We start from the raw sequence: 13,683 nt of genomic DNA, 5'->3' as shown, positions 1-13,683 counted from the left end.
CTAGGCGCGCCGGGGCCGGCCGGCCTCTCGGTGGTGAGGACTTCCGGCCAGGCGCGGATTCTCCTGCCGAGACGTGGGGCCACGGCGGACATCCCTGAGCGCGGCCTGTCTCCCAGGTGGAGATGGTGGCGACGTTGAATACCCGGCGGAGGCCCGTACCGACCGAGGCCACGCCGTCCCTTGGAGGTTTACCGAGAGGGCCGAGCCTTCCAGGGGCCGCGCCGAGCGGGGATGCTCGGAGACAGTGAGAGCCAGCGTTTATGGAGTGCTTCTCACAAGGTCTCCCAGTTAATGCTCGCTGCACCCCACGAGCAGGATCCTTGAACATCTTCCTTCTACGGACGAGGGACTGGAGCCGGAGAAGTCACGTCACTCGTGGGAGGTCACACAGTTGTGCGTGACCGGGCCGACCACCTCTAAGGCCACGCTCTTGCCCTGGCTGTGTGGTTGGTCCTTCGGGTGCAGAAGTAGCCTCTGGGGACAGTCACGGGAGATCCCGCCCATTCCCCCCACCAACCTCTGGGTAGAAGAGCAGGTGTCCAATTACCAAAACCAAATAGGTGATTGAGCTGCTGGGAGAATTCGGAAAGCCTCACCGTATCCACGTATCCACGGGGGCGGGGCGGGTTGGTGAGGGACTACTAAAACTACAGCTGGTGGCGCAGCGGGCACGCCTGGCCTGCGTGGGGCGGGGGGGGGGGGGGGTGCTGCGTTCCTGGTCCCCACCTGCCGGGGCTGCAGAGGACCCTGTGGAGGACTCAGGAGCCGTAGAGGAGAAACGAGCAAAATGGAAGGAGCCTGGGAGTCTGCGTGAGCAGGGAGAAAAGCCCCCCACGGATCCACAGGAACCGCCGAAAACCGGCTGGCACGGCAGCTGGTGCTGCTGACGTGCTAATACGGCGTCTACGGACGATACATGGCATCATTCTGTGCGTGCATCTTAATCATTCACACAGCAGGCATGCCCATCATCTCACTGTGCAGTTGGCTAGTTTCGCTCATCATTGTTTTAAAATCACCCCCCTCTTAACACACAGATCTAGTCTGGTCCACCCACTCACGGGGTGCATAGTCCTGTATGTCTACATCCGCTGTGTATTTACCCCTCCTTATTAACGGACACCATTTATTTCCCGCTTTACTCTGTTGTAAATAATGCAGGATAGCACATCCTTTTCCAGTATCCCATGTCGTGAGCAAGGATTTCTCTGGGGGGTATACCTAGAAATGGGATTAAATGGGAATCGATGTGCAGATTTTAATTTTAGGTACTGCCACATTGTTTTTGAGAGTGGCTATCATAATTTATACTCCCTCTAGTCGTGTGACAGTACCTGTTCCCCTACTTCTTCACTAACGACATTATCTGACTTTGAAATTTGCAGATCTAAGGGGTGAAAAACAGTATCCTGGTTTTTGTTAGCAATTTTGCTGAGATATAATTTAGAAACAATTAGATGCAGTTTTGTTTTTGTTTTGTTTGGGTTTTTTTGTTTTTCTTTGTGAGGACGATTCGCCCTGGGCTGACATCTGTTGCCAGTCACCCTCATTTTGCATGAGAAAGGTTGTCGCCGAGCTAACATCTGTGCCAGTCTTCCTCCACTTTATGTGGGATGCCACCACAGCATGGCTTGAGGAGCAGTGCTAGGTCCACGCCTGGGATCTGAACCCACAAACCCTGAGCCACCAAAGCTAAGTGCGTGAACTTAACCACAATGCCACTGGGCCAGACCCTAGATGCAATTATTTTTAATAAATAAATATATTTGGGGGCCAGCCCCGTGGCCGAGTGGTTAAGTCCACGAGCTCTGCTTCGGGGGCCCAGGGTTCAGATCCTGGGCATGGACATGGCACTGCTCATTAGGCCATGTTGAGGCGGCATCCCACATGCCACAACTGGAAGGACCCACAACTAAAATATACAACTGTGTACTGGGGGGATTTGGGGAGAAAAAAGCAGGGGGGAAAAAAGAAGATTGGCAACGATTGTTAGCTCAGGTGCCAATCTTTTAAAAATAAATAAATAAATATATTTGATAAATAGAATTTTGCCAAATGACTCCTCCTATGTGACTTCCACAATCCAGACGGAGAACATCTCCATCCCCCCAAAGTGTTCTCCTGGACCCCTCCATCAGCCCCCACCCCTCCTGGGTGTTTCAGTGAGCAAATCTGATAGCCAGTCAGGCCAGGCCTCTGGGTTTATTAGACATTCAAACTTCTTCTGTAACTCCATCTCCTAAAATGACCTTGCCCATTTTCCACTGGGCTGGTTATCTTTTTCCTTGTGATTCAGTAGAGTTTGTTTTCTATTCTGGGTACAAATTATTTGCGTATTACATATGCTGCAAATCCCCTACCGTGCTCTCTCCACAGAGTCACATGCGTCCTTCACTAATCCTGGTGTGGACAGATCTGTCTGCCTTTTCCTTTGTCACGTGTATTCTCTGCTTCTGTCTCTGTCTTAGGATCCTAACAGTGTTGTCTTTTCTTTGAGAGGTTTTAAATTTTTACTTTTAATGCTTAGGCCTTCCAATCATCTAGAATTTATTTCTGAATATGATGAGATGTTGGAATCTAATTTAATTCTTTTCCATATGGAGAGCCAGTATTCCTGATAAGATGAATTAGCAATCTGCCCTTTCACACACTGCCTTGTCATCGAAATAGGGTCTTGAGAATAATCGTTTTGAAAAGAAATCAGTCTTGCAGCCATAGTAAGTGGGAAGTACATGTCTTGTAAACTATGAAGCAATGGTGATTTAAGCTTCAGGATATATAGAAAATTACACCTGATAGGTGTTGTCAGCACGTGAGGGCTGCAAAGAGACCCCCACTGATCCCCATTTAAGACCTAGAAATAGGATGGAGTTAAAGCTAAGGGGTCAGAGCAGAGCTGAGCCTCTCCCAGCCTTCAGCACAGGCCTGGGGCTGCATCTGAGAAGTGGAGCCATTTAGAGGGACCCTGGGACCCGGACAGAGGAGAGGGAGACAGAGCCCACCCTACTCCACAGGGGCAGTGGGGGCTGTCCTGGCTGAGGCCTCCAGAGTGTGCCACTGCCACCAGTATGAGCATCCAAAACTGCATATGCTTCATCTCAAGCCCACCGAAAAGCTTCCTGGGTTGCATGGCTTCCCTTACAGGCCTGTCTACTGGGAAGGACTCTGCTGAAGGTGCCCAAGTGAGTGTCACTGTAGAGGGCCACCCGCCATTACCCACCTGGCTGCTGGTGAGCCCTCGGGGAGAGACGCTGTCTGCTGCTTGAGTCCGGCTGCAGAGAGCCTGTTGCCATGGGAACTTGCAAATACCACCCAGGGAGGGGGCCAGCCATCCTGCCTCAGAGAACCACCCTCTGCTTTGCAGCCGGCTGTCCACCCCTCCTCGAGTTGCACAGTGGACCCCAAGTCCACCTCTGGGTTGTGATGACTATAACAGCCCAGCCCAAGCGAGGTTTTTGAAGTGAAACAATCTAACTGCAGTTGGGGAAGGGCAGTGTTCACAAGCACCTGCTCTGTCTGGTCAGGGGGTGAGATGTGGGAGCACGCAAGGATTCACAAAGGGCCATTACAGTCAGCAGTGCCAAAGAGGGGCACTTAAAGATGTAATAGTCTGACTGCGTTGTTAGACGTTTCAGTGCTGACAGATTTTCTCACCTCTCCCTCTTCTCTTGGCCCCACATCTGGGCAAGCTGATAAGAAAGCCAAGGAGCTCCCTTCAAGTCCCTGCCTGCAAGTGGGAACCCTCATCCCGGCCCCACCCTCTAACCACAATCAAAATTTCAGACCAATCTGCTTTCCTTGCTTTCTCAAGCCGTTTTTGGAGGCCTGCCTTGCTGCCCCAGAAAAGCTTCCTAATGAAGTAGTAAATCATTTCAAACCCTCTTGGTGTGTGTGTGCGGGGTCACAAATCCAAATCAGAACCAAATTTTGGGTGGGGGTCTATCCTGATCCTGCAGTGTGATCACAAAAGAAAGCCAGGAAAAGGGATCGTCCTTACTGTTACAAACTGCCGCTTCCTTATGCTGCATCAGTTGCACGCCAAGGATTTGAGAAGTACTTCATCGTCTTTCCTCTCACCTGAGCGGCATGTCTGCTGCTCAAGTCCCCCTTGTAACTGGAAGCAGTATGTTTCCGACACCAGCGGGGCACAGCCACAAACCTTCCTGACATCTGGACCAGTAGCCTCTCTCTTTTTCCCGTCCCCTCCCCTCCTCTTCCGTCCACTTTCCTTTTTCTAAGACAGAGCTCTGCCAGCGCCAAGCCCTGATTCTGAGGGACAGAGGCGCGCGCGTGGGCGTGTGTGTGTGACTCGCAGGCCCTCTGAGGTCAGGGTCCAGGGCAGGGACCCTCTTCAGGGGCCCAGGGCGGCACTGGCCAGGCGGTGGAGGGGATGCGGCCTGTCCTAGGAACAGGAGTGTCCGGGACAGGGTTCCTAAGCCTGCCTTCAATAGTATCTCCAGGAGAACTTGCTAAATTGACTCCCAAGTCCAGCCAGACCGGCGGAACCACAAGCCCCACGCCAAAGGCCCACAGTCTGCGCCTTCAGCAAGCATCCCAGGTGAGCCAGGGCAGGTAACTCAGGGAGGCGGGGCTGAGCGCAGGCGCGGGAGGCGTGGTCGAGGCCGGCGCGGGGTGGGGGCTCCTGCGGAGCAGCCCAAGCGGAGGAGGAAGGGGCGGGGCCTGCGGGGACAAAGAGGGGAGGAGCCCGGGGCCCCGCCCACCGCGCGCGGGCAGGGTCGTCCGGGCTCGGGGGCGCGCTCGGTCCGCGGGGACGCGGCTCCCCGACAGCAGCGGGTCCTCCTGTATCTCCCGCTGGACCCGGGAGCCCGGCGCTGCAGCTGCGCCCCAGGTAGGCCGGGCCAGGCAGTGGCTTCTCTAGCTCCCCTGCTGGACGGTGCGTTGAGCCGCGCACCCGGGGCTCACGTTCGCGCAGAGCGTCAGGCCCGTGGGAGCCCCATCGCTGGAAGGGCCCGGGCTGGGTCTGGAGCCCCCGGGCCGGCCGCCCCCACCCTGCCCGCTCGCCGCTCCGCAGCCCGCCGCCGCTGCCCTCGCCCGGGGGGACCGGGAGCCGGCATGGCGCGCAGCCTCCCGGCCGCCTGGCCCCAGGTGAGCGCGTCTGCCCCCGGGAACTGGGGCTCCTTGCCTCCCAGAGGGTCTTTCCTCGGAGCCCGCTGCACCCGGGCCCTTGAGTCCCAGGTCCTCTCCAGGACGAGGGGCTCAGGGGGCCTCCCTTGTCCCCACCTTCTCTTCCCCGGAGGGTTCCCTGAGGCTGGGGAGGGACATTAATCAAAGAAGACAGTGGGGAGCAGGTTGGGGGGATGGAGGGAGGTGAGAAATGATGTCAGCTGGACAGGATGGGTAGGGAGTGCTGGTGCCCCTTATCATTAGGTCCCCCAGTGCCCCACAACCCATATTCCCCAGTACCTGCTGACCTGCCATCTGTCCCCTCCCCCTTGTGTGCCGATACCCTGCCCACCCCTGACATGGTGACCCCGTGTGCAGCATGAGTGTTGTTTCAGGGCCTGCTGACCTTCTGGGACGTGGCTGTGCACTTCACTCAGGAAGAAGGGGCACGTCTGGATCCCGAGCAGAAGGCCCTGTACAGGGACGTGATGCTGGAAACTTACAGGAACCTGGCCTCGCTGGGTGAGGGGTCTCAGACCCAGGCCTTCCGCCCTCCTCACCCCCAGTCCCCATTCAGAGTTCTGGTGGGACCCGGAGGGGCCAGACTGGCTGTGGCTCAGGGACCAGAGCCAGGCTATTCTGTGCCCAGGCCCAGGTGACAGATGGGGTCTCTGGGCCCATGCCCAGGGCAGGGCCTCTCCTAGGGCTCTGGGGCCTCTGTGAGTAGAGCATCCCCTTCTCTCATGGCTGCAGACCTTGCTTGAGCCCACTGTCCTTGCCCTGAGCCTACACCCCTGCCCTGCTCCCCACCCCCACAGGGTCCTGGGGAGACTCCCTGTTTCTGAGCCTTCACCTGGGGCCCCCGAGCCCTCAGTCCCAGGGCTACCTCCGAGGAGAGGAAGCCGAGGGTGTCCCAGCATCTCAGTCCACACACTTCCTCTCGGCCAGGAGTTCCAGGATCCAAACCAGATCTGATCTCCCGGCTGGAGCAAGGAAAGGAGCCCTGGGGCTTGGACCTGCTGGGGGCCAACGAAGGAGAGATCCTGGAAGACCCCAGCATGGGTGAGTGAGGGGAGCCAGGGGCCTCAGTTGTTCAGTATATACAGCCAGCCAGCGTGAGCGTCGTGAACAGCTGGATGGAAGGACAGTCACACAGAGTCATAAAGGGCACTCTTGTTGGCTTGTCCCTTGGTGTCGGTACCTGGGCACACGGACATGCATCAGATTGGAAACAGGCGGCCAGGTAGCAGGTGAGGAGTAAAGGCCGCCACTGTTGCCTTCGCCACCATTGCAGTAGATGCAGAGAACTTGCCAGGAGCCCAGCACTTGCTAGGTGCTTTACGAACGGTGCCTCACTTTCTCTCCCAGCAACCCCAGCAACACCTGATGGGACGAGCATCAGTTAGAACCCTCACCTTCAAGGGACAGAAAATCCAAGCCAAACTGGCCAAAGCCAGGGGGACTCTTGGCTCAAGTCACGAAAGTTGGGGGTGGGGTTGCGCAGGGGCAAGAGCCAAAATACTTAGTGGTCCAGCCCAGACATCCAGCCTCCCGGAATGGCTGCTGGCCGTGCATGGTGGTGGCCCACTGGCTGGTCATCACCCAATCACCTCCCCTTAAAGGAAAGCTCTTCCTGTTTCTCTGCTTCTCACAGCACTTCCCAAATGCGTGGGAGGGTTTTCCCCAAACCAGCCAATTCCCCAACTCTCTGAACACCAACCTGGTGTCCTAGAAGTAACTCAACTCTAACACTGACTACCCGGAGTTAGTGCAGACCCCGCAGACGGAGCTCAGTCCCACCAAGTGCCCCCACTTACAGTGCCAATCGCAAGTCCAGGTTGGCACCTGTGCTTCTAAGCGACCAGCCGTAAATTGGAGGTTCCCACATCCCCCTCCTTGCATTCAGTTAACTTGCTAGAACAGTGCACAGAACTCAGGGAAACACTTTACTTACCAGGTTACCGGTATATTATAAAGAATACAACTCGGGAACAGCCAGCTGGAAGAGATGTGCAGGGCGAGGTGTAGGGTTTCTACGAGGCTCCAGCACATAGGCGAGACTGATTAAATCACTGGGCCTTGGCGATTGAACTCAATTGCCAGCCCTTCTCCCCTCCCTGAAGGTCTGGGGGTGGGACTGAAAGTCTTTTCGGGTTTGCACGCCATACAGGCTCTGTTGCGGAGCCAAAGGATCTAGTAACAGGAAGCAAAAATTCTGCAAGAGGGTCATAGGGCGTGATGGCTCCTGGACGCTTGTACACCTGCTGTTGGTTCGATGTCTATGCCCTCCAGGGAGGGCCCCAGCTGGCTTCTGGGCTGAACCCGTGCAATGTTCCATCAGGCTGGCTGCTTCTGCTGATGCATATATTATAGGACCAGCGGATCCGGGGGACCTGCACCCATGGTTTCACCTCCTTTGCCACAAAATGGGTCCCTTGGTCTAAAACTATGACCTGTGGCTCCCACATCAAGAAGCTAGGGCTGGGGGCTGGCCTGGTGGTGTAGTGGTTACATTTGCGTAGTGGTTAAGTTTGCCCGGTCTGCTTCAGGGACCTGGGGTTCACCGGTTCGGATCCTGAGCATGGACCTACACACTGCTCGTCAGGCCATGCTGTGGCGGCATCCCACATAAAACAGAGGAAAACTAGCACAGATGTTGGCTCAGGGACAGTCTTCCTCAAGCAAAAAGAGGAAGATTGGCAACAGATGTTAGCTCAGGGACAGTCTTCCTCACCAAAAAAACAAAGAACTAGAGGTGGGCCCTAGAGGTGGGGTGCTGGCCAAGGTGCCCCGGGCAAACCTGGATCTGGAGTAGACGTCAGTGTTGGTGGGGCCCAGCCACTGCCCCCTGCAGGGTGGAAGGTGATTAACTTGCCCACAGCGCTGGTCAGTCCCCTTGCAGGTTTCAGACTGAGGAATTGGTCTTTGCTACTAACAGGTCATGCACTCGGCAGGAACAGGAGCTAGATGAGCCTGGGTGAGAGCTCTGGCCCCTCCCGCACTAAGGCTCCTCTGCCCGTGGGCTCACTGGTCAAGCTCTGGTGACTGAGGACAGAGGCTGGCTGATGTCCGAAGGACAAGCCATCCTGTCCCCCGGTCTCTGAGTGCCTCCCCTGCAGCAGACCTGCACGCCGTCCATCAAACACCTCTCCCCAGGTGTGACCTTGCCCGGTCGACCTCTTTCTCGCCACAGAGCTGACGGCAGGTGCGCTGCCCTGAGCTCCACCCCTCCCCCTCTGCCCGCATTTGAAGCCCACCCAGGCAGGAAGCAGGCCCTCAAACACCAGTCACTGGGGTCCCGGGGAGGCCCAGGGACAAGCTGAGGCAGAGGTGCTGGTGTCAGAGTTGACCGACATGGGGACCCTGGCCCTCGCTCCTGTGAGTTACTGTGTCTTCTGGACCTGCCAGGCCTGTTCGGGTGGATCTGACGATACTTGGCTGCTGATGGCAGCTCTAACCACACAGCCAGTTGCTGTCCCTTGTCCAGTCTCTGCAAAGCCCAGCAGCACATCAGACACCACTTTTGAAAGGGCAAGTGTGTCCTGCTGCAGCAGGCGCACCTAGCCCAGAATCTACAGGCTCGACACCTGCAGCTGGCTGGGGACTCCACGCAGGGCCCAGCAGGTCCTCAGCACCTTGCAGCCGGGGCCTGTGGCACAGCCCTTGCATCTTCTGGGCCCTGCTTGACACTGGCAGCCCGTGGGTCACGTGAACGGGGTGGGAGCGGTTTCCCCAAGGGTGGCATATGCTGTCTCAACCCCAAGAGGCCCACCAGGCTGAGCTGCCTTCCTGGCAGAGGAGGGCGGGGGCCACATTTGCCCTCTACTGAAGAGCTCATCTCCTGGCAGTGCCCACCTCTGGCCCCCTGCACTTCCCCCATGTGGCAGGCCCCTGACCCTTTCTAGGGGTTCACTCACCCTCTGCCACGCAGGCATCTCTAGAGGGTTGGGAGCCCTCGCCACTTCCAGTTTGCTCACCAGATCCGATTGGCATGAGGTCATCAGCACAGTGACCACTGGGCTGCTGTGGATGTCACAGCTGTCCAAGTCTCTGTGGACCCCATTGTGACGGAGCCGACACAGCCCTGGGGCAGGACCATGAACATGTGCTGGGGTCGGTCCCGTGACATATGCCAGCCGCTTTGATCCTCTTTGAAGGGAGCTGAGAGGAACACATCTGCCACATTGAGAGCCCCTCCTAGGTGCCTGAGGTGCTGTTGCTGTGTCCGTTCTAGGCGCCGTGTCCAGCCCAGCGGCTGTGGCTGAGCCGACACTTGCTCAAGCTTCCAGTGGTTCCTCAGCACCAGGCATGAGCCATCGGGTGGTTCAGGTGCCAGGCAGGTGGACCGAATGGGGCTGCGGTTGGACCACCGTCCCTGCCTCCTTCAAGCCTCTGAGGCGGCCACGTGGGCACAGCACTGCTGCTGGTTGACAGCCTTGCCCAGGGCTGGGGGCAGTTTCCCGGCTTCCACTTGGCCCTTCCTGACATAACGGCTCTCACGGCACCAGCCAGGAGGCCAAGAGAGGGCTCTCCCCTGCTAAGTGCACCTATCCCAATTAGACCCTCGGGGATGGGCGGCCACACGGGGGTCCGTGACGTGCTCCTTCACCCCTTGTGTCACCTGGCTTCCATATGCCCCCACTCCACTGGCACTTCCGGGCCCTTTTATCAGTGTTGGCTCAGACCCTGTACCCAGCAGCCTTCTGGGTGAGGGTGTGCGTCTTTCCCTGGTGTTCAGCCCTTTGGAGAAGGATTGAGAATATATCTATTGTAGATATATATAATATAGATAGCTATAAGTTGCAGGGCTGTTCTTCTCAAGGGGACCCAGCCTCCCCTTCGGTCCACAGCCCTAGGTCTGTGAACTGCCCAGATCTGGGTGAGAGATTGGGCTCTCCATCGTGTCTGCTGATCTTGGCCCTCCGCTCCCCATCACTTGGCTTTTCTTGTTCCACACGTCGAGCAGCAGCCGGGTTAGCTGCCCATTGTCTTTCTCAAGGAAGCCCACAGTCGATTGTCCATCGCCAAGTGTCCCCACGCCAAGTCCCAAGGTCCTGCTCTCCTCTCCAGGCCTTGATCTGAGCCGAGGCAGCGATGGCCCAGCCTGCGCCTGCAGGGCCCCTGGTGCTAGGCCTCGCTTGTGGCCTGGGCCCCACAGTCAGCACAGGGACGTCCACGGCGGGGAGCTGAGGGCTCAGGGGAGCTGTGAAGGCCTCTGGCTCTGACAGCCTCCTCTGGAGGTGGCTGGCTGCCCTGAGCCTGTCGCTTTACCCAGTGCTGTCCAGGACATTTACAAAGGTCAGGCGACCCTGTGGCCCTCCTGAAGACCACTGCCCTGCACAGCTAGAGGGCAAAAACGCCCACATAACCTGGCGCTCCCCTCCTGCCTGCCCTCTCTCACTGGCCCCTGCGAAGTTCCTAGCCTCCTGGTGCTGCAGCCCCAGCCCCCTCACCTCATCCCTGTGCTGGAGGCCTGTGGCCGTCTGGGCAGTGGAGCCCCATCCCAGAAACTCTTCCTGGGGTTCAGCCAGGCCACTTCCAGTACCACTCGCCTTAGTTTGGGTCCCCTGGGCACAGAGCCTGAGAGTTTGGGGTACTGATGGTGTATCTGGAAGGCAGCAATTTCAGAAGTGGGAGGAGAGAAAAGTCACTATGAGAGTTGTTGCTGTGAGCATGTGGAGTGTGATAGCTCCAGGAGCACTGAGAGGTGTGCAGAAGGCATCTGGAATTGTCCATCAGAGAGAGGGAGGTGGGGTTTCCTCCATTCCCGGCCCAGGCGGTACCTGTAGTGCAGTGCGGCTGGCAGCCCAGGGCTCTGGAGAAGGCCCAGGGACTCCCCCAGAGGCTGCTGGCAGTGGGCAGCAGTTGGAGCTCAGCAGAGCTGTCCACTGCAGCTGGGGCAGAAATCCTAGGTGGGCAGGGCACTGAGGTAGGGTGCTAGCAGCATCTGCCACAGCCTTCAACTAGAGAAAGATGGAGAGACGGTGCAGCCTCACAAAGTTGGGACATACAGAGGAAGCCCTTGGGGGAAGGCGAGCACAGCCAATGAACTAGGGTCACCTGTGGGATGACCTGTGGGAGGTGTGGCAGACGGTCTGATGCTTGATCTGTGAGGCGGGTCAGGGCGCACGTGGACTTTCCAGCACGGGGGACACATAGGCCCTTTCTTTTTGTTTCAGATTCCAGCCAGGGGTCTCCATGTAAGCAGGTGACTGCAAGAGTGAGCATGTCTCAAGCTGCGCAGCCTCCAGGAGAAGCATCTGGAAGCTTCTCAGGGGTGGCGCCTCCAACACCGGTCTGCAGAGAAGCCCTTGGACACGAGGGCCGGTTAGGGAGCCTTGAGAACTTCCTTCTCCAGGAGAGACAGTTACACAGGACACACTGGACAATCTCCAAAGGAGAAGGTGCCCAGAAATGCAGTAGATGGGGACCCAAGATTTTCCTTAGTCCACCCCTTGGGACCCACGAGAGAAGCACTAAAGGGGAGAGAGCGCACACGTGCGAAACGTGCGACAAGAGCTTCAGGTACCTCTCGCGCCTGCTGAGGCACCGGGCCACCCACAGCGGCGAGAAGCCGCACGCGTGCGCGGAGTGCGGGCGCGCCTTCAGCCAGCGCTCCCACCTGGCGCAGCACCGCAGCGCGCACGCGGGCGAGAAGCCGCACGCATGCGGGGAGTGCGGCCGCGCCTTCACGCGCCTCTCCACGCTGCACCGCCACCAGCGGGTCCACAGCGGCGAGAAGCCCTTCGGGTGCGAGCGGTGCGGGAAGACCTTCAATTACAGCACCCTCCTCGCCCAGCACCGGCGGATCCACACCCGAGAGAGGCCGTTCCAGTGCGCGACATGCGGCAAGAGTTTCATCTGGAAGTCAAGCTTTAGAAACCATCAGAAATCCCACCTGTGCAGCGGTGCCGCTTGGACCTCTGCGAGTTAAGCTTTGGAAGCTGCCGCTGGAGGGGAGAAGGCTTGCGACTCGCTCCAGCCCTCCATAGAAATGAAGGGCTCTTCCTCCGTGGAGGGACCCCAGAAGGATGTCCCCGGGCAAGTGGAAGCAGCGCCACAGCGCGCCCAGCGTCGGGGACCGGATTGTTGCTCCACCCACGATCAACGTGTGCATTTCAGGTCCCTCCCGTAACAGGAGGGCCGCCCAGGCTCCCTGCTCCCCGCCGGCGCCGCCCTGAAGTCTGCTCCGTTCGGCCTCGCTGTAGCAGCAAACTGGACAAATGGATGCTTTGAAGGTTACTATTTTGAAGTGCATCCGGATTTTATTTTTCAAATGCAGGTCTTTGTTGCAACATAGATGGGTTCTAAACGCCTTTGGAACCCAGACAGGCTGCAGAGCGTCTGGATAATCTTTCATCACACAACACACCTGAGCACCTGGCGAAGGGAGTCCGAAGGTCAGGAAATTCTAGCCATCATTTGGTTCTGGCTTTTTATTCTCGGATGCTGATTTGTTGCAGCAGATGTGGTGGTTCCTTCCTCGGCCAGCTCAGCCCCTAGCGCTGTCAGGCACTGAAGGCTTTGCTCACTCAGCCTCACTTTCCTGTGCGCTGACTTTCTCCTTAAGTCAGGCAGTATGAAACGTGGAGTGTGCATTTCATTTTTGTGCTTTTTTCAGCCAGTTCCAGAGAGAATGAGTTTGCATAGTACAAAAGTTTTCTATACAATGATGACGTTAAAGACTATTAAAACACATGGTAGAAATATGAGACGAGGTTATAAAATAGACCAGTGGTCGTGAAACACACGGAGTGATATGAAAGTGAGCTGGAAAACGCTGCCCAAGCATCGAGGAGCAGGGCAAGGCTCTTCCTTTGTGTCCGTGCTCACCAATTAAACCTGGCATTCCTGGAAGGATCATGCTTGCACCTAAAGGCTGAGCGTCACCACGTATAGTGAAACTCGAAGTGTGTTCAGCCATTTTCTCATGGACAGTTTAAATAAAGAAGCACTACAAGATCATTCTAGGAAATATACAAATATACAATAAAGTATATGACGTGTTATGTTGAGTCATCTCATTTTGCCTCTTTAGGAATCCTTATGCCACTAGGTAAACTGACGATGAAAAGGGGGCGGTGGGATTTTGGTGTTGGCCAGTGTTTTACCCAAATTATCTAGAGTCAAAGCTTTAACAGAAGAAATCTCTCCTGAACTAAAGGAATATCTGATCTCAATACTGTGCACTAAGAAAATAATAGAGAGCAGCACGACTACTGAAATTACTTCAAAGGTTAAATACAATAAAAACATCCAGAAAAAAGTAGTAGATCACTCACAAAAGAAAAAATAAGTTTGCCTCAGACTTGAACAAGCACCGTGGCCCCTTCCATAATTATTTCCTTAATGTGTCGTAGTCGTATTTTTTGTTACAGCCATATTTTATTCCTTTCTCTTTCCTACTAGGATGTGATAGCAATAGGTAAATTCAACATTAAGTTCATAAGATGCAAAATATGTGATAGACTCTTGCCAGAAATAAAGGAGGAGACATGGCTCAGAAACACTAGATGTGAGATGGGATGCAATAAATGAAGCAGACGTTGGATTATCTCC

The 13,683-nt window shown here is 56.3% G+C and overlaps 1 protein-coding gene across 2 annotated transcripts; it reads left to right on the top strand.

Moving 5' to 3' along the window:
* Nucleotides 1–4,723: 4,723 nt before the first annotated feature.
* On the top strand, nt 4,724–13,133 carry LOC102151058 (zinc finger protein 251-like). Of its 2 annotated transcripts, none has more exons than XM_023649119.2 (4): nt 4,724–5,106; nt 5,520–5,646; nt 6,073–6,186; nt 11,304–13,133. In XM_023649119.2, exons 1-4 carry the CDS (start codon nt 5,074–5,076, stop codon nt 12,056–12,058), a joined length of 1,029 nt encoding a protein of 342 aa, XP_023504887.1. In that variant the 5' UTR covers nt 4,724–5,073; the 3' UTR covers nt 12,059–13,133. The 2 variants fall into 2 exon arrangements, with proteins under 2 accessions (XP_023504887.1, XP_023504888.1); XM_023649120.2 differs by having other exon boundaries at nt 4,726–5,106; nt 6,076–6,186.
* Nucleotides 13,134–13,683: the final 550 nt, after the last annotated feature.

Source organism: Equus caballus, chromosome 9 (genome assembly GCF_041296265.1).
Source record: "Equus caballus isolate H_3958 breed thoroughbred chromosome 9, TB-T2T, whole genome shotgun sequence".
In the NCBI taxonomy this organism is placed as follows: Eukaryota; Metazoa; Chordata; class Mammalia; order Perissodactyla; family Equidae; genus Equus; species Equus caballus.
Note: the sequence above shows the minus strand (reverse complement) of the source record. Positions and strands in the feature narration are given on the sequence as shown.